The sequence below is a fragment of the Phaseolus vulgaris genome, chromosome 1 (genome assembly GCF_000499845.2).
Source record: "Phaseolus vulgaris cultivar G19833 chromosome 1, P. vulgaris v2.0, whole genome shotgun sequence".
NCBI classification, from domain to species: Eukaryota; Viridiplantae; Streptophyta; class Magnoliopsida; order Fabales; family Fabaceae; genus Phaseolus; species Phaseolus vulgaris.
Window position 1 is genome coordinate 9,627,307 of NC_023759.2, and position 18,525 is coordinate 9,645,831.

The 18,525-nt window shown below is 35.8% G+C and overlaps 1 protein-coding gene across 2 annotated transcripts; it reads left to right on the forward strand.

The window, feature by feature from the left end:
* The first annotated feature begins 2,480 nt into the window (after nt 1-2,480).
* On the forward strand, nt 2,481-13,121 carry LOC137813522 (protein CELLULOSE SYNTHASE INTERACTIVE 3). 2 transcript variants are annotated; one of them, XM_068615836.1, is made up of 8 exons: nt 2,481-2,676; nt 2,817-2,943; nt 3,487-3,582; nt 4,036-7,105; nt 8,019-10,563; nt 11,025-11,479; nt 12,039-12,155; nt 12,461-13,121. In XM_068615836.1, the coding sequence occupies exons 3-8, from the start codon at nt 3,524-3,526 to the stop codon at nt 12,620-12,622; spliced, it is 6,408 nt and encodes a 2,135-aa protein (XP_068471937.1). In that variant the 5' UTR covers nt 2,481-2,676; nt 2,817-2,943; nt 3,487-3,523; the 3' UTR covers nt 12,623-13,121. The 2 variants fall into 2 exon arrangements, with proteins under 2 accessions (XP_068471937.1, XP_068471938.1); XM_068615837.1 differs by having other exon boundaries at nt 2,871-2,943.
* The last annotated feature ends 5,404 nt before the right edge of the window (nt 13,122-18,525 follow it).

Sequence of the window (18,525 nt, forward strand, 5' to 3'; positions counted from 1 at the left end):
GCATTCAAATCTTTTATGACATTCTTTGCTACAGTAATAGCATATTATTGTTCTTGTACGAGATTGATATCGACCTTTGGATTTGCTTTTGTTTCTTCCATGAGATTCATTTCTCCCACAAATTTCACCTCTTCCTTTCTTCTCAATAACATTTGCTTCATGTTGAAAATTTGTACCTCTTTCTTTCCTTCTGGATTCTTCAACAAACTATATGAAATAATGTCCATTGAGATCTTCCCATCTAGGATTGAGTTGTTGAGCACGACTACTGGTGTGTCCCAACTTTCAGTCAACAAACTGCAACTCACCATCAATCTTCATATCTATCTTTGTCAATTGATTGACAAGACCCTTGAATGAATTTAAATGATCCATCATACTTTGACCATCATTGTAGTCAAGTTTCACCAATCTTCTAACAAGAGATGCTTTATTTCTTGGAGTTTTCTTTTGAATCATAGATTCAAGTTTTGACCACAACTCATAAGCATTTGTGTATGTGGACACATGCTCCAACAAACTTTTATCAATATACTTTCGAATCATTGAAACAACCTTTCGATTCAAAAGTTCTCAATCTTTATCACTCTTACCTTTTGGCTTGTCTTTGTAAGAAATTGGCTCATGCATATCCTTACAATATAAGTGATCCTCCATCATGGGCTTCCAATAGGAATAGTTGTCCGCTGTCAATTTGAACATATCACCATCAGTAATGGCTCCTTCCATCTTGTATCAGAACCAAGCTCTGATACCAGTGTTGGAAAAAATCAGAACTAATTCTCCCTCTTTGGTGTAGATACAAAATGGGCACTTGCGGAAGCAATAAGCAGATAAAAGAAAATAGAGCGAAATAGAATAATGACACCGAAAATTTTTAAAGTGGGACCTAGTCTAGAAAATGTCTCTACTATGAAAGTATGATTACAATATTTGTTTCTCTCACTTTGAGCGTAACACTTAATCTCACCCAACAAGGATGGAAAACAATATCTTTCTAGCCTCTCACTAGGATTTCTAATCTCACACTATACTGGATATCAACTCTCTCATTTACTCTCTATGTTGGTCTTCTCATTTGTTTGCATTTCTCTCCCTCACAAGTTCCCTTCATATAGAGAAGGAGAGGAAGATTTCTTCATAAAGAGATAATGAATAATAAATACTTATCACATTTTCAAGTTACCTTGAAAAGACAATCTCGAACTTTCTAAGTTAAACCTCATAGTCTTCTAAGAGAGATAAAATTTCAAGATATTGAAATGTCGATCATTAAATGAATTCAATGGATCAATTATTAAGATTCATTGATCATGGTCTTCCATTAAATGAAGAAGAGATTCTCACGCAAGACTTTGTCTAACTTTATCAAAAGACAATTCAAACTCAAAGCATCAATCATTTTGCTTTAACATGTCGTTATATAAGACAATTATATATTTTCTTGTGCTTTATCAGTTTTCAAGATCAATTATTTTTTTAATATAATTTTTTAAAGTTCCAAGAATCAATTTCTTATAAACAAGTCAAAAATTAAAGGAAACAAATTCAATTTACCACGTACTTTTAGATAAAAAGAAATATTTAGAATTTAAAAAATTACTTATAAGCTAAAAAAGGAATAAAATAAGCTTAAAATTTGCTTATATATCATTTAATTTGTTGAAACTATTTCAAAAACTTATTTAAATTCTTACCTTTAACTTATATAGAAATTAATTTTAATTTATGACAATTTATTTACTTTTTTCTTTCCTATATTTTTTTTTTCCAAACAAATTTGTCAAAATACTCCTAATATTTTAAAACGTAAAAAAATAGATAACATCTTTAGAATTGAATAAAGTAACAAGCAGTATAGTATTTTAATTTTAATTATGGAATTCATCCAAACACGCACATAACATAACCAATGAACAAACTACCAAATCTGGTCTCTTAATTGAGGTATACGCACACAACTAATATTAAACCGATAAAAATGAATGTTAAATCAATAAAACTGTTTTAAAAATCGATCAAACTGCTATCATAATTATTTTAATAAAATAAAGATTAACCTAAAATATTAATATTTGTTTCATTATACATATAAACTTGTCAATATCTATAAATATTAATGTATAGTTCACTTTAAATATGATAAATAAATTTTATGTAAACTTTTAGATTTAGCTTTGATTTTAATTTCTATATTTTTTAATTATTAAAAACAGTTTATTAATATTAATTAAACCTGAATTGAATCATTAATGTTTAAATAATGTCTTAACCAATTTAAAAAACGGGTGCAGATATAGAGTAATCAGTTAAAACAAGAAAATGCACAAATCCCAAACAAGAAAAAAATGTTAAAATTGGACACGTATTTTACCCCCTCAAATGCTGCTACACGCCGTCAAAACTAAAAACTAAACTATAGTACTATTACAATAAATAAATAAATAAATAAATAAATAATCGTACTATTAATGAAAAATAAAATAAAAAGATTCACACACAAGGAAGAAGAAGAAGAAACAAAAGCCATGGAAAGGAAAGGAAAAGACTGAGAAACACTCACTCTCACACACTCTTCTCACTCACTCTTCGTTTCCCTCTGTTTTCGTTGCCTCTCCATTCACGTTCTTCTCACTCACCTACTTATCTGCGTTTCTTCTTCTTCTGAATTTCGAGGTATAGAGATGCGTGAGTAGTTCATTTTTGTTTTCTAATTTTCGATTCGATTCGATTCGCTCTTGTCTTTGTCTCACTGTGCCCTAGCTTCTGCGAACGATCTGTGCTTGTTGGATCTGATTTTGTTCAATTTTGTGAAGATCTGAATACGGTTCAGCTTTTGATCTGTTCTTTTGTTTCGCGGGAATTTGAAGGGAATTGAGGATGTGGTGGCGCTGGAGGTAGTGGAAGGAGGGAGGAGTTCTGCGGCATTTGCATTTCAGCGAGGTAGCTTCTTTTGGCTTTAACTGATTTTGTGTTTTTTTTGCTCGGGGCAGTGTGTTTGATGTGAACATGTTTCCTCTGTGGTGTGCTGCGTTGTGAACTGTGGTACTGCAACCAAGGTTTTAAATTCCGGTCGCCATCTCGTTTCGTTGCTTGATATTGCGTGAAATTACGGACAAATGCAACCGATGCGACTATTGTGTCACTCAATTGTTTTTTAAAACCTTGATTTCAATGTAAAATGTGGAACTTAGGAACTGAGATGCTGGTTGGATGCTTTTGGATTTTGGATCACTTAGCCTCAGTGTAAAATTCTGTGGATTGCGTTTTCATGTGGTCTAGCTAGAGTGGTGTTGTTGATATTGTTGTTGCAATTGGTAGTGTGTGATTTGTTTTAAAGTAGGTTTCTCTCCGGTAAAATTGTTTTAAAACAATGTTTCTGTCAACTAGTCTTGCATGAGGAACCAAATGCGTTTCCATCTAATGTCCATGTGGATTGCTTTTCTGGAATTTTTGTTTTAATTTTTAGAATATGTGAATTTTCAGGCAACAACAAGGAGGGTAAACTGGCGAATTGGTGCAAATGTCAAAGTCTCCCTCTCATGAACAGCGACAGTCCATTTATTCTGCCTCTCTTCCTGGGTAAGTAATTTTCTTTTTTGTTCATCAGGAGTTTATTCTTGATGAAAATATGATATAAAAACTTCAAATAACATTAGTGATAATTGGTGCTTAACCTTTTAGTAAGTAAAAGTACTTTATGTTCTGTTCTAGAATTTAGATCCACAAGGACTTATAGGAGAAATAAATAAGAAGGAAAAAATAAGATAGTCCCGTTAGTTAAAATTTGTTTATGCGTAAGTTAAAATCAACTTTTGAAGAAACTATTATGAGTGAGTTTCTATAAAGTAGCTTATACATTAGCTAATTTTAATTTACAAAAGAATATTTTTTTCCCTTCTTATAAGTGTTTATGGTGAAATTTATTCAAATAGAAGGAATGATTGGTTTTGACTTATCTGAGTTTGGAATTACCTCATTCACTTGCAAATGTGAAAATAGACATTAACAAGTGGCCACTAAATATATACGCAGGGAATTTAATGAGGCAATGGGAATGGATGATCCAGAATCTACAATGGCAACAGTTGCTAATTTTGTGGAGAAACTGCATGCCAACTTGTCATCACCAGTTGAGAAAGAAACTATTACAGCACGCTTACTAGGCATTGCCAGGAGAAAAAAGGATGCTAGAACACTCATTGGTTCTCATGCCCAAGCCATGCCATTGTTCATAAACATTCTCAGAAATGGAACCCCTCTTGCAAAGGTAAATGTTGCTTCAACTCTAAGTGTCCTGTGCAAAGATGAAGACCTGAGGTTAAAAGTACTACTTGGTGGTTGTATCCCACCATTATTGTCACTTTTAAACTATGAATCCACCGAGACCAGGAAGGCAGCAGCTGAAGCAATATACGAAGTTTCCTCAGGTGGTCTGTCTGATGATCATGTTGGTATGAAAATTTTTGTCACAGAGGGTGTAGTTCCAACTTTATGGAGTCAACTAAATCCTAAGAACAAGGAAGACAAAATTGTGGAGGGTTTTATTACTGGAGCATTAAGAAATCTTTGTGGTGACAAAGATGGCTACTGGAAAGCAACATTAGAAGCTGGAGGTGTGGATATCATAGTAGGGCTCTTGTCTTCAGATAATGCTGTTTCTCAGTCAAATGCAGCTTCTCTATTGGCACGTTTAATGCTGGCTTTCAGTGATAGCATCCCCAAAGTAATAGACTCTGGAGCAGTCAAAGCTTTACTGCAGCTTGTTGGTCCTAAAAAGGACATTTCTGTAAGGGCTAGTGCTGCTGATGCCCTAGAGGCCCTCTCTTCAAAATCTACTATGGCTAAAAAGGCCATTGTTAATGCAGATGGAATTCCAATCCTTATAGGAGCAATAGTTGCTCCTTCTAATGAGTGTATGCAAGGTGATGGTGGCCAGGCTCTACAAGAGCACTCAACTCGAGCTTTAGCCAATATCTGTGGTGGCATGTCTGCTTTAATACTATATCTTGGAGAACTTTCACGTTCTCCTCGCCTTGATGCACCAGTTGGGGATATAATTGGGGCTCTTGCTTATACACTCATGGTCTTTGAGGAAAAAGTTGATGTTGATGAGAAACATTTTGATGCAACTCAGATAGAGGATATTCTAGTAACTCTTTTAAAGCCTCGGGACAACAAACTGATTCAAGAGCGTGTCCTTGAGGCTATGGCTAGCCTTTATGGAAACATCTGTCTCTCAAAGTGGCTCATTCAGGCAGATTCAAAGAAAGTTCTTATTGGACTTATAACCATGGCTGCCACTGATGTGCAAGAGTATCTGATACTTTCGTTGACAACCTTGTGTTGCGATAAGATTGGTCTATGGGAGGCCATAAAAAAGAGAGAAGGTATCCAATTACTAATATCATTGCTTGGATTATCCAGTGAGCAGCATCAAGAGTACTCAGTTCAGCTGCTAGCAATCCTAACTGATCAGGTCGATGACAGCAAGTGGGCAATCACTGCTGCTGGAGGGATTCCTCCACTAGTGCAGTTGTTGGAGACAGGATCACAGAAAGCAAGAGAGGAAGCAGCAAATGTTCTGTGGAGTTTGTGCTGTCACAGTGAAGATATTCGTGCTTGTGTTGAAAGTGCTGGAGCCATACCGGCATTTTTATGGCTTCTTAAGAGTGGTGGACCAAAAGGGCAGCAAGCTTCTGCTATGGCACTCACAAAGCTTGTTCGAATAGCTGATTCTGCCACAATTAATCAGCTATTAGCATTGCTCCTGGGGGATTCTCCAAGCTCGAAAGCCAACATAATCCGAGTTTTAGGTCATGTTCTTACTATGGCCTCACAGAATGATCTCCTTGAAAAAGGTTCTGCTGCTAATAAGGGCTTGAGATCTCTAGTTCAGGTCCTCAATTCATCGAATGAGGAAACCCAAGAATATGCAGCTTCGGTTCTGGCTGATTTGTTTATCACAAGACAAGACATATGTGATAGTATTGCAACTGATGAGATTGTGCTTTCTTGCATGAAGCTGTTGACTAGCAAAACTCAAGTTGTTGCCACTCAATCAGCTCGAGCATTAAGTGCTCTATCTCGTCCAACAAAGAACAAGGCTGCAAATAAAATGTCTTATATTGTAGAGGGTGATGTTGAGCCACTAATCAAGTTAGCTAAAACATCCTCAGTTGATGCTGCTGAAACTGCTGTTGCTGCATTGGCTAATCTTCTCTTTGATCCTTTTATTGCTGCTGAGGCTCTAGCTGAAGATGTTGTTTCAGCTTTAACTAGAGTTCTGGCAGAAGGGACCTTGGAAGGTAAACAAAATGCATCTCGGGCACTTCATCAATTATTGTTGCATTTTCCTGTAGGTGATGTTCTCAAGGGTAGTGCTCAATGTCGTTTCACTGTGCTTGCACTTGTTGATTCCTTAAGAGCTATGGATATGGACGGAGCTGATGCTGCTGATGCTTTAGAAGTAATTGCACTGCTAGCCCGGACCAAAAAGGGTGTCAGCAACAATTACTCTGCATGGTCAGCTCTGGCTGAAATACCGTCAAGCTTAGAACTTCTTGTCTGCTGCCTGGCCGAGGGGCCTTCCCCTGTGCAAGACAAGGCAATTAAAATTCTATCTAGACTTTGTGGGGATCAGCCAGTCGTTCTTGGTGATTTGTTATCAACTAGTTCCAGATCCATTGGCTCATTGGCTAATAGAATAATGAACTCCTCCAATTTAGAAGTAAAAATTGGAGGGGCTGCCTTGCTAATTTGTGCTGCGAAGGAGAAGAAAGAGCTTTCAATGGATTCACTTGATATTTCTGGGCATCTGAAACCATTAATATATTCTTTAGTTGAAATGATAAAGCAGACATTTAGATATTCTTCGCTAGAAATTGAAGTTCTCACTTCTAAAGGTTATATGGAGAGAAATGGTTTTCAAGAAGTTGATGAGTTTGATATTCCTGATCCTGCCACTGCCTTGGGAAGCACTATTGCGATGTGGTTGCTTTCAGTTATTGCTTCTTTCCATATAAAGAGCAAGCTCACAATTATGGAAGCTGGTGGACTTGAAGTTCTCTCGGACAAACTTGGAAGATACACTTCAAATCCACAGGTATATTACAAATAGGCTTTTTATTAACGCTGCCTTTATCAGTTCCCATTGTCTTCTAGATAGCCTCTTCATATTTTGTACTAATCCATATCCCCAGTAAATAGAATATGCCTTCTCGGCTGTGTGATGGCATTGCTTTATGCTTTCTGGAAAATATCTATTTGCAATTGGAAAAGTTACAATAACTTTGAGGGCATATGAATTTGCATTTTAGAATTCGTTATAAGTGGATCAAACTTTTGATAGTGTGATAAAAGAAGCAGATTTTTGAAGAAAGAGGTGAACAATGAAGAAAAATTGTTATGTTTTTCACAACATCTTTTATCATTTGGTAAATGACACACTGAAACATAGATCATTCAGAAAAAATCAGTGTAAAGAACTGAATGAGAAGGGTTTAACCAAAGAAAAAGCAAACTTAGAATTGGAGGTTGACCAGTTTTTAGTAGGAAACTGAATTTGGGCTGGGCTTTGTGAAAAAGATTCCAAACTAGGGGTAGCCTGACATGAATCTACAAAAATATGTAGTGATTTATTTTTTTATTAATATGAATTAATATTTTAAATTATAAGTTACTTATCTCATAATTTTGACATATGTGCTTTCTAAACTGTGTTATAATTCAACAGCTTCTTTGAGAATTCTTTTTCCTTCCTATGAATTAATTATTACTAATTTTATTTTAACTTACACTTCGGGCCCTCCTATTTCTATTAAGCTTGAGCTTAAGATTGAATTCTAAACATAAGTAAAGAGTGAAAAGATTAAAGGCTCGATCAACATACATTATACATTCAATTGTTATTCTGTTGCTGATCTACTTATCTTGATTGCTCATTTGATTTTGTGTGTTGATCATGGCATGAGTTCTGTTGCTGAATTAAACAGATTCCTTCCTACCACTTTTGACAGGCAGAATATGAGGATACAGAAGGAATATGGATCAATGCCTTGCTCTTGGCCATTTTATTTCAGGATGCAAATGTTGTTCAATCTCCTGTGACAATGCGCATTATACCTTCTATCACTCTTCTGCTAAGATCTGATGAAGTAATTGATAAATATTTTGCTGCCCAGGCTATGGCCAGTCTTGTTTGTAATGGCAATAAGGGAATAGATCTTGCCATTGCGAATTCTGGTGCTGTTGCTGGATTGATAACTATTATTGGACATGTAGAGTCAGATATGCCTAATCTCATGGATTTGTCAGAAGAATTTTCTTTGGTACAAAACCCTGATCAAGTTGTTTTGGATCACCTTTTTGAAATTGAAGATGTAAAAGTGGGGTCTACTGCCAGGAAATCTATACCGCTCTTGGTGGATCTCCTGAGACCAATACCAGAAAGGCCTACTGCTCCACCAGTTGCTGTTAGACTCTTGATATCCATTGCAGATGGAAGTGATAGCAATAAATTAATCCTTGCTGAAGCTGGAGCTCTTGAAGCTTTGAACAAATACCTGTCCTTGAGTCCTCAAGACTCAACTGAGGCCGCTATATCTGAGTTATTGAGAATATTATTTTGCAATTCTGATCTTGTTAAACATGAAGCATCAATTAGTTCATTGAACCAACTCATAGCTGTTTTGCGTCTTGGATCAAGAACCGCTAGATACAGTGCAGCAAGAGCACTTCATGAACTTTTTGATGCTGACAACATTAGAGACTCAGAATTAGCTAAACAAGCCATTCAGCCATTGGTTGACATGCTTAATACGACCTCAGGGAATGAGCAGGAGGCTGCTCTCATGTCCTTGATCAAGTTAACTTCAGAAAATTCTTCCAAAGTATCTCTTCTTACTGATATGGAAGGAAACCCACTTAAATGTTTATACAAAATACTGTCTTCTGCTTCATCCTTGGAACTGAAGAGCCATGCTGCCCAACTCTGCTTTGCTCTTTTTGCCAATAGCAAGATCAGAGCAGATCCAGTTGCCTCAGAATGCATAGAACCTCTTATATTACTGATGCAGTCAGGTTCCGAGACAGCAATAGAGTCTGGGGCTTGTGCTTTTGAGAGATTGTTGGAAGATGAACAACAGGTAGAGCTTGCAGCAGCCTACAATGTTGTGGATCTCCTTGTGAGCTTGGTTTCTGGTACTAACTATCAGCTTATCGAGGCTACCGTATCTGCTCTTATCAAATTGGGCAAAGATAGGACTCCAAGTAAACTGGACATGATGAAAGCTGGCATTATTGATAATTGTCTCAAGCTACTAGAATTAGCACCTAGCTCTTTATGCTCCACAATATCTGAGCTCTTTCGGATTTTAACTAATAGTAGTGCAATTGCAAGAAGTTCAGATGCTGCAGAAATTGTAGAACCTCTTTTCCATGTTTTGCTCCGTCGAGATTTCAATTTATGGGGACAGCATAGTGCGTTACAAGCACTTGTAAATATATTGGAGAAACCACAAAGTCTTGCCACCTTGAAGCTTACTCCAAGCCAAGTTATTGAACCCTTGATTTCTTTTCTGGAATCCCCGTCCCAAGCTATTCAGCAGCTTGGCACAGAACTGTTATCTCATCTTCTTGCACAGGAACATTTTCAGCAAGATATTACAACTAAGAATGCAGTTGTGCCCCTCGTACAGCTTGCAGGAATCGGAATATTAAACTTACAGCAAACAGCTATAAAAGCATTGGAAAAAATTTCCACTAGTTGGCCAAAGGCTGTTGCTGATGCAGGAGGTATTTTTGAGCTTGCAAAGGTTATCATTCAAGAAGACCCTCAGCCACCACATGCACTCTGGGAATCCGCTGCTTTAGTTCTCTCTAATGTATTACACTCCAATGCCGATTACTACTTTAAAGTTCCTGTGGTAGTTCTTGTAAAACTTTTGCACTCAACACTTGAGAGTACAATTAGCATAGCACTTAATGCTTTAATAGTTCATGACAGAAGTGATGCTTCAAGTGCTGAGCAGATGATGGAAGCTGGAGTTATAGAGGCTCTGTTAGACCTTTTAAGATCTCATCATTGTGAAGAAGCATCTGGCAGATTATTAGAAGCTTTATTTAACAATGTGAGAGTACGAGAGATGAAGGTGTCTAAGTATGCTATAGCACCTTTGTCCCAGTATCTCTTGGATCCACAAACCAGATCACAGTCTGGTAAGCTTCTTGCTGCTTTAGCTTTGGGAGATCTTTCCCAGCATGAAGGACATGCTAGATCTAGTGCCTCTGTTTCTGCATGTCGGGCATTGATAAGTTTACTTGAAGATCAGCCAACTGAAGAAATGAAGGTGGTAGCTATATGTGCATTGCAAAACTTTGTCATGAACAGCAGGACAAATAGACGAGCTGTTGCAGAAGCTGGGGGCATACTGGTGATTCAAGAATTGCTGCTGTCACTAAACACAGAAGTTGCTGCACAAGCTGCTTTACTGATCAAATTTTTGTTTTCTACACATACACTGCAAGAATATGTATCAAATGAGTTGATCAGGTCTTTGACAGGTACATCATAAACTCTCGTATTCAAAATGTCCCTGCTTCACACTGATGCATACTTTTAAGCAACTACCTTTGGAATTTGTCTCATAGCTCTAGTCATGTCTATTTTACATAATCTATTAGTAATATTTGGTTTAACAGATTAAAATGAAATTCATTTAATTGTTCATTTTTTTTCATGGATTAGAAATTGTCAACATGTGCAAAAACACTATTCTCCTTTCTATTTTTGTTTCTTTCGTAGTATAAATCTTTTGTTGAACATAGACTTTTCTGCTTTTAGTTTCATTTCAGAGAAATGGAGGACCAGTAAAGATTTTCTGTAATGTGAGAGTTAGTGAAATAGGTTTTTTATTGTATCGGTCTCAAATTTATATTACTGAGAAAAATCAATTTTCACATATAGATTGGGAGCAATTGTGATCCTTTTCTTTTTTATATATTTTACCAATTTTGTTATGCAGCTGCACTGGAAAGAGAGTTATGGTCAACTGCCACAATCAATGAAGCGGTTTTGAAAACTTTGCATGTGATATTCATGAACTTCCCTAAGCTCCACACATCTGAAGCAGCAACTCTTTGCATTCCTCATTTGGTAGGGGCACTTAAATCTGGTGGTGAAGCGGCTCAGGACTCTGTACTTGACACGTTTTGCTTGCTAAGACATTCTTGGTCAACTATGCCAATAGATATAGCAAAGTCCCAAGCTATGATTGCTGCCGAAGCCATCCCCATTTTGCAAATGCTCATGAAAACCTGCCCACCTAGTTTCCATGAGAGGGCAGATACTCTTCTGCACTGCTTACCAGGGTGTTTGACTGTCACCATTAAGCGTGGAAACAACCTCAGGCAAACTATGGGAAGCACTAATGCATTCTGCCGGTTAACAATAGGAAATGGTCCTCCAAAACAAACCAAGGTACATTGTTAATTTCAAAAATATGCTATAACAACACTAATATTATGTCTTAGCCAATGTATACCATTGAAGTTCTTCAATAATTTTTAAGCTGAAACTGTTGGTCTTTTGTTCTTTGCAGTCCGTTTTCTTTGTTTTCCTTTTTCTTTGAACTTTTTCTTCTATTAATTATTACAAGTTTCACTATGCCCAGTTTTTATGTAAGCACCGTGCTGATTACAATTGCAGTAATTTTGAAATCATTTTATTTAAAATATTCATAGATCTAGGAGTACCCTGCACTTAGCATTCCTGTCATAATTTTCAACTTCTCAAATCTGCAACGAGGTAAAAAGGTTCAGTTTTTTTATCATAGAATTTCACTTCAATGAATCATATTGGGTGTAATTTATCTGTGAATCACTCCAGTTTTCGATGTGATGTGAAGATTTCAGATTTACTTTTCATCGTCCAAAATTTATTTATTACATTATTAATTGATTTTTGTGCCGTCTCTTCTGAGAGTTAAACTTTATTGTACAATATTACTGATACCGTTTATGGTTTTTGGTTCTGTTAGGTAGTGAATCATAGTACCTCTCCCGAATGGAAAGAAGGATTCACTTGGGCATTTGATGTACCTCCAAAGGGCCAAAAATTGCATATCATATGCAAAAGCAAGAATACTTTTGGAAAGGTAACTAGATATTCATTCCATAAGTGATATACTCATTCTCCATTTTTATGTGTGGTAAGTGCATACCAGTTCCTTTTCCGAGAGGATGAATGTCTACCTTTCTTTTTATGATATGATGTATACTAGAGTTATTTTGTTAATAACTGAAAGGATCCCTGTCTATTTCTGTCATAAATGTACTTCACTCTTGGGTGAAAAACCTTTACCCTTTTTGTCACCTTACCTGTAATGTATCTCAACCAAGCACATGCTAAAACTGTAGTGCTTTAATTACTGACTGAAAGTATTGTGCTCTTTTTTTGCAGACAACTCTTGGAAGAGTCACCATTCAAATTGATAAAGTTGTATCAGAGGGGGTTTATAGTGGATTATTCAGTCTTAATCATGATGGTAACAAAGATGGTTCTTCCCGAACACTTGAAATTGAGATTATATGGTCCAACAGGATCTCCAATGATGACATTTGAAAATGACACTAAGCTACTTGTTGGGTGGAAGCATAAAACATAATCTGTAACATGCATGAGGGATGCTGGAAATGGTTTTGCTTGTAATTATCAGCATATTTGGATGATCCAATTTTGTAGTCTGCAGATTAAGTTGCTTCAGTTGTAAGTGTAAATTAAATTATAAATGTCTAGTGGCAAGGGTTTGAAAAGGATGCTCCCACGGTAAAGAAAAAATGTTTACAATTGTACAGGTCAGTCCACAGGTGTTAGAAACTTGAATCATAGGGGAAAATGGCATTTTAATTAAATTGTCAAAAGTCTTTTTCATTTTTTTTTTTCATTTGTATCAGTCGCTGATGTTGGGATGTACACTAGCTTCTGCTGTAAAGTGGCTATGTTTTATGTTTGTAAGCCACAAGAGATGTTACATTGACAATATGTCACTGTCCACTTCTGTCGGGAACATGCTCCTTTTTCACCACCTTGCCCCTCCCAATAAACAATTCCTTTTTTCTAATTGATTCTTGGACATTGTTGTAGGTTTATAATTCATTTAATATTCATTCTTAAATATAAACATTACTGTTTTTTCTTCTTTTTTCATTTATTTAATCCATGGTTTGGATCCTTCTGCTTTTCGCTCTTATAGTTTAGCTCTCAATTTGAGCCCAGATTGCATGCAGCACTTCAGCTGCCATGTATCAAACTTGACCCTGCATCTGTAACATTTTTGCACCCATAGCAGTTATTTGATTCACAGCTGTTTAGCTTGATAGTGCCACTCTTTCATTACAAGGAATAAACATGTTACCAACAACGTTGAAATTTAAACGCCATACATCAAATCTATATGTGGAACAAGAGATAAAATTTCATCTACAATGGAATTGGGCACACGGGGTTAATGTACTGAATCTATGAATTGTTTTGGACATTATCCGAGTCTGATTAATTATAAAAATATTCATTGGCCAGATTTTATTTGTTTCTAAACTGAATCATGTTTTCTTTATGCTAATTTTAAAAGGCAAATGTTGACATTGTGATTATCTTCACACACTTTGCCGCAGGGTGGTGTGAACCAGACTAGATTTTACTGGTTGATCAAATAAATTATTTTAATTTTATTTAATACATTACTAGAAAATTATTAATTAAAATATAATTTTAGAGATAAAAAATAATTAATTATTATATTAATTAAAATAGATACTAGAAACTAAAAAATATTAATATTTAAATTAGTTTATATTATTGATAAATAGTTTCTAAATTAATATCTAATTAGTTACCAGGTATATACTAATTTAAAATTATTTATCAATAATAAAAATTAGTTTAGATATTAAGATTTTTTTTAATTTCAAAATAGTATCTAATTTAATCAATATAGCAACTAGTTATTTTTTTTTCTTTAAAATTAATTTCTATTTAATAATTTTTTTTTAAGAAAGTAAAACTCAATTTTAATATATCTCATATTATTAATTAAAAGTAAAATGAGTAATTCATTAAATCTTCAAAATGGTAAGAAATTTTTGCAAGATTAAAAATAGTGAGTACTAACTAATGGAAAAGTCAGCAAAGTGTCTCTAAAAAGATAGTTATTGATGAGATAAAAAAAAATTACACTAATAATAAATATATGATTGTGTAAAAGGGACTCATTATTACAAGTAGATATTTTTTATAAGATAACACTTGGCTTTTCATTAATTTAAAATTTTAACAGAATAGCTAGATAGGAGTGGTGAAAACAACTGAAGAATTTGAAGTATTGAACCACTCTTTAAGACATGAATCATAATGTTGATGTGGAAGAAAAAGTTAAGACATGAAACTTGTGTCTAGGCCCTGAAGGCAAGATGAAACAAAAGGGGAAACAGCATCTGCAGAGAAGAGATAGTGGGGCAAGAGGACAGTGGGTGGCAGGAGAAGGCCAAGGCATTATCATAATAACTAGAATCCCATATTACAGGTCTACTGCCACCTAACAGGTACCTTGCAGCATGAAAATGACAAAGCATATAAGTAGGTAGAGGAGACACATCAGTGGTCATTTTGGATTAATCATGCACTAGGAGAAACTAAAGAACTGCATGAATTCATTCAGCGTTGAAAAGACTTAACTATCATAATGCATGGGAAGCAAATCCAAGTAGATCTCTTCTCACTTCCTTAATCACTCACAAGGAGAAAATAAAGAACTGCATGAATCCATTTTGGCCTGTAACATATGGTTATTTACACCATCAAAACAGTATGAAATTCAAGGTGTCTCAGAAAATAGGCAGTGAAAGACAAAAATAGTTTAGCCAATTGCCACCTCATTGATCTTCTTGTTTAATGTGCACAGGTATACAATATTGTATTTCTCTGGACTGAGAATATATATATATATATGGTGATTATGGATCTGATAATTTAAAATAGATTCCATTGTAGAGATACTTATGTTTTCTCACATAAATCCATAAATATGACCCATTGCCCAGCACTTCAATCAATGACATTTCACTTTATGTTCTTCCCTCTGTTGTTATCCCATTTCAGGATCCTTTCTCTTTATTTCTAATCCACATGATTTTTCATCCAGATTATGCTACTGTTGCATAGCAAATATTTATCATGTAGAGGAGTGATACTAACAGATCCCAATTCCAACACAGAAGACAAATTTGTCATAATTATTACAACTCATAAATTCCATTCCAAAGCTGCAGCATAATCATTGCCATAACATGCATTCGTAATTATTTATGAATATATTCCCCATGCAAACTGAATGGACTTTTACTCACATTGAAAGATAAATTAGTTGTGCTTGTGCATACTCTACTATCACAGTTCTAGAGAAAAATATAACTAACATATGTTTGTTAGACAAATCCAAGAGGGAAAATTAACATGGAAAAGAGAAGGATAGCAATATACATTCTATGTCAGCCAAATCATTTACCAAATGCACTTGTTGAACAAACCTGTGATACTGATAATGAAAATAAGATCAATTAAACAAACTGCCTAGAAATTGGACAATCAGTGGCATAAGCCTTACACTGTCATTTCTCTCCCAATATCTACCAGGACAGTCCTTTCCTTGTATTGATCCCAGTATTCCTATCTGAAATGCAAGCTAAAAAGAAAGCAAAATAATGCTTAAAAAATATTAAACACCATTATATGAAGTAAAGAAAAAACTATTTGTAAAAGTATCTGCAAATTGTTCTAGAAACTAGGAAATTTGCTCATTTTTTTTTATTAGCAAAGAATGAAATTAAATTAAGAGGGATACAAAAGGGGTATCCCAACCCTTTTACATAAACCAAACCACATTAAGAATCTCCAAGAATAAAGAGATGAACAAACACCCCAGAAGCAATAGATAGATAATGTTTGTTGCATAAGGTAGACATCCTATTCCAGCTAGCACCGTGCTTGTATTGGAATGCTATAAGCACTGCAAACTGCAGCTACAAAACCATCAAAATACACCAAAATATTGGTTATCTCCACCACCTCATTGACATTCCTTCTACCCAGCTTGCAGTGGCACGATTGTAGCACTTGTCACAGAATTAATCACTTCAATGCAACATCTTCCATTCGCTCCTTTTTGGACTTTGGTTTCCCCCTGTTTGCTCCTTTTAAGCTCACTTTTATCAGAAATCAACTTCCTACTTGCCATGGTCCATCTCGCACTTAGATTGGTTGGAGTTTACAACTTCGACTTACATCCCCCAACATGTTTGAATCCCCACCACAACCTCTACTGCTACCATCCACATGTGAGACCACTAGTTGATCAGCAAACACACTTAGGGATTTCCACAACAACCAAAACACCACATAAAAAAACACAGTTTTTGTTTCCTGCATAAAGAATCCTGAACCAGCATACACCCTGCCTCTATTGGTCTGTTATAAGACATATCAAAATAGAATCCTCCATCATGTCCTTAACATTCCTTTTGACTCCCTTGCATACAAGCACCTATGTCCTTTCCATCTTGCACCAGCTGTAGGCCGTGACAAACCCACCAACACCTCCAACCAACTATAAATCCAGTATAGGCCATAGTCTTAAAACTCTTGGCATTTGGGAGAACTAATTATAACTTCTAATGCAAAGCATTGGATTAAGAATTCAGTTTACGAAAAAATAAGTAAAGGAATGCACCTTGTGCTTCATCCAAAACCAGGATTTGAGTTGAGCCTTCTGAAACACCTCTTCCGCATCTACTAGCCCTTTTTTGAATACAATCAGGTTCCATTGGTCCCAGATACACCTAATAACAGATGCCCAAACACCTTTCCATACTAGGTTTAGCTTCTTGCTACATTACTCAGATAAAAACTCATAAAGTGCAGATTTAAATCATTCTGTTGAACAAAAGAGATACCTATCCATTTGAAGCACAAGGACCATACCCTTTGTGCGTATTTACACTCCAAGAAGATATGTTGACAAGACTCCTCCTTAAGCGGACACATTGCACATAGCGTAGATTCCATCATCACCCCTTTCCTACTCAAACTCACCCTTGTTGGGATTCTATCCAGCAGCACTCTCCAAGCTGTCACGATCACATTTGGGAATGCCTTAGTCTTCCAAAGGAGGAGCCCATAAACATTTTTAAATTTCATGAAGAGGTGTTTCAACACGGTCCTAGAAAAGCAACAAGAAATTTGTTAGAGGGAAGTCCAACTGACCCTTGATACCTTTCATTAAGTGTTGTTTAAAAATATATAATCATGAATATGTTTATCCTATAAGACATAAGTTTTTCAAAAAAGTTATGTAAGAGGCAAGTGTTTCATTTGACAAACCCAACAACAAATTACAGTCATTGCCTCATCTAATAAGTGAAGTCATACTCAAACGATACACACAATCTTAATTTATTGTTGTACTTCGTGAAATTTCTTTATATGTTTATTTTGTGTTACCGAGAATGTTTTTGTCTTACGTCTACCAAGAAGATGTCTTAAAGCTCATGTTTAGATAAAAGATCTCTTGAAGGACACGTTAAAATTACTTTACACCAACAAGCATACTAGCACGCAGCTCGTGCGTAAGATAACATATTATGGGTGGTCCGATAACGACTCGATAGTAGGTGGCCTGATAAGCCCAACAAACACTCGCTAGGATAGGCTTGAAATGGCTCTAATACCATATTACGAAGTGGACTTTAAGCCTAACTCAACCCCATAAAACCGGCTCATGAAGTTGAGGTTTGCACCCACTTATATACAATGAAATGTTCTCATTTCTAGTCGATGTGAGATCTCCAACACAGACCCGATTTTATGGGGTTGAGTTAGGCTTAAAGTCCACTTCATAATATGGTATCAAAGCCATTTTCGAGCCTATCCTAGCAAGTGTTTGTGTTGGGCATATCGTGCCACCCGCTATCGGGCTGTTATCGGACCACCCATAATATGTTATTCCACGCACGAGCTGTCACTCTCGGCGTGACGGGTGTGTGTTGGAGATCCCACATCGACTAAAGATGAGAACATTTCATTGTATATAAGTGGGTGCAAACATCAACCTCATGAGCCGTTTTATAGGGTTGAGTTAGGCTTAAAGTCCACTTCGTAATAATGGTTTCTTGCTTTACTCCAGTTTGGGTAAAAGAACTATGATTTATGTTTGATAAGTCATCCCAACTATTGAGATGTTGCTTCAAGAGAAGATAAACATTTCATGATACATGGAGAGCATTAAAGGCATCTCTACGTCTTTGAGTGGTTAAATCCAAGCTTGAAGATGAAAACCCGAGTTGAAGCTTCACAATGGGCAGAAAAGATTTGCAATGATTACTTTCTTCAAATATAAAGCAATCTCTCAAGTTGAAGAAGAATAAGAGACAAGAGAGCTAGAATTGTGAAAACATTGTCAACTTTTTAACACT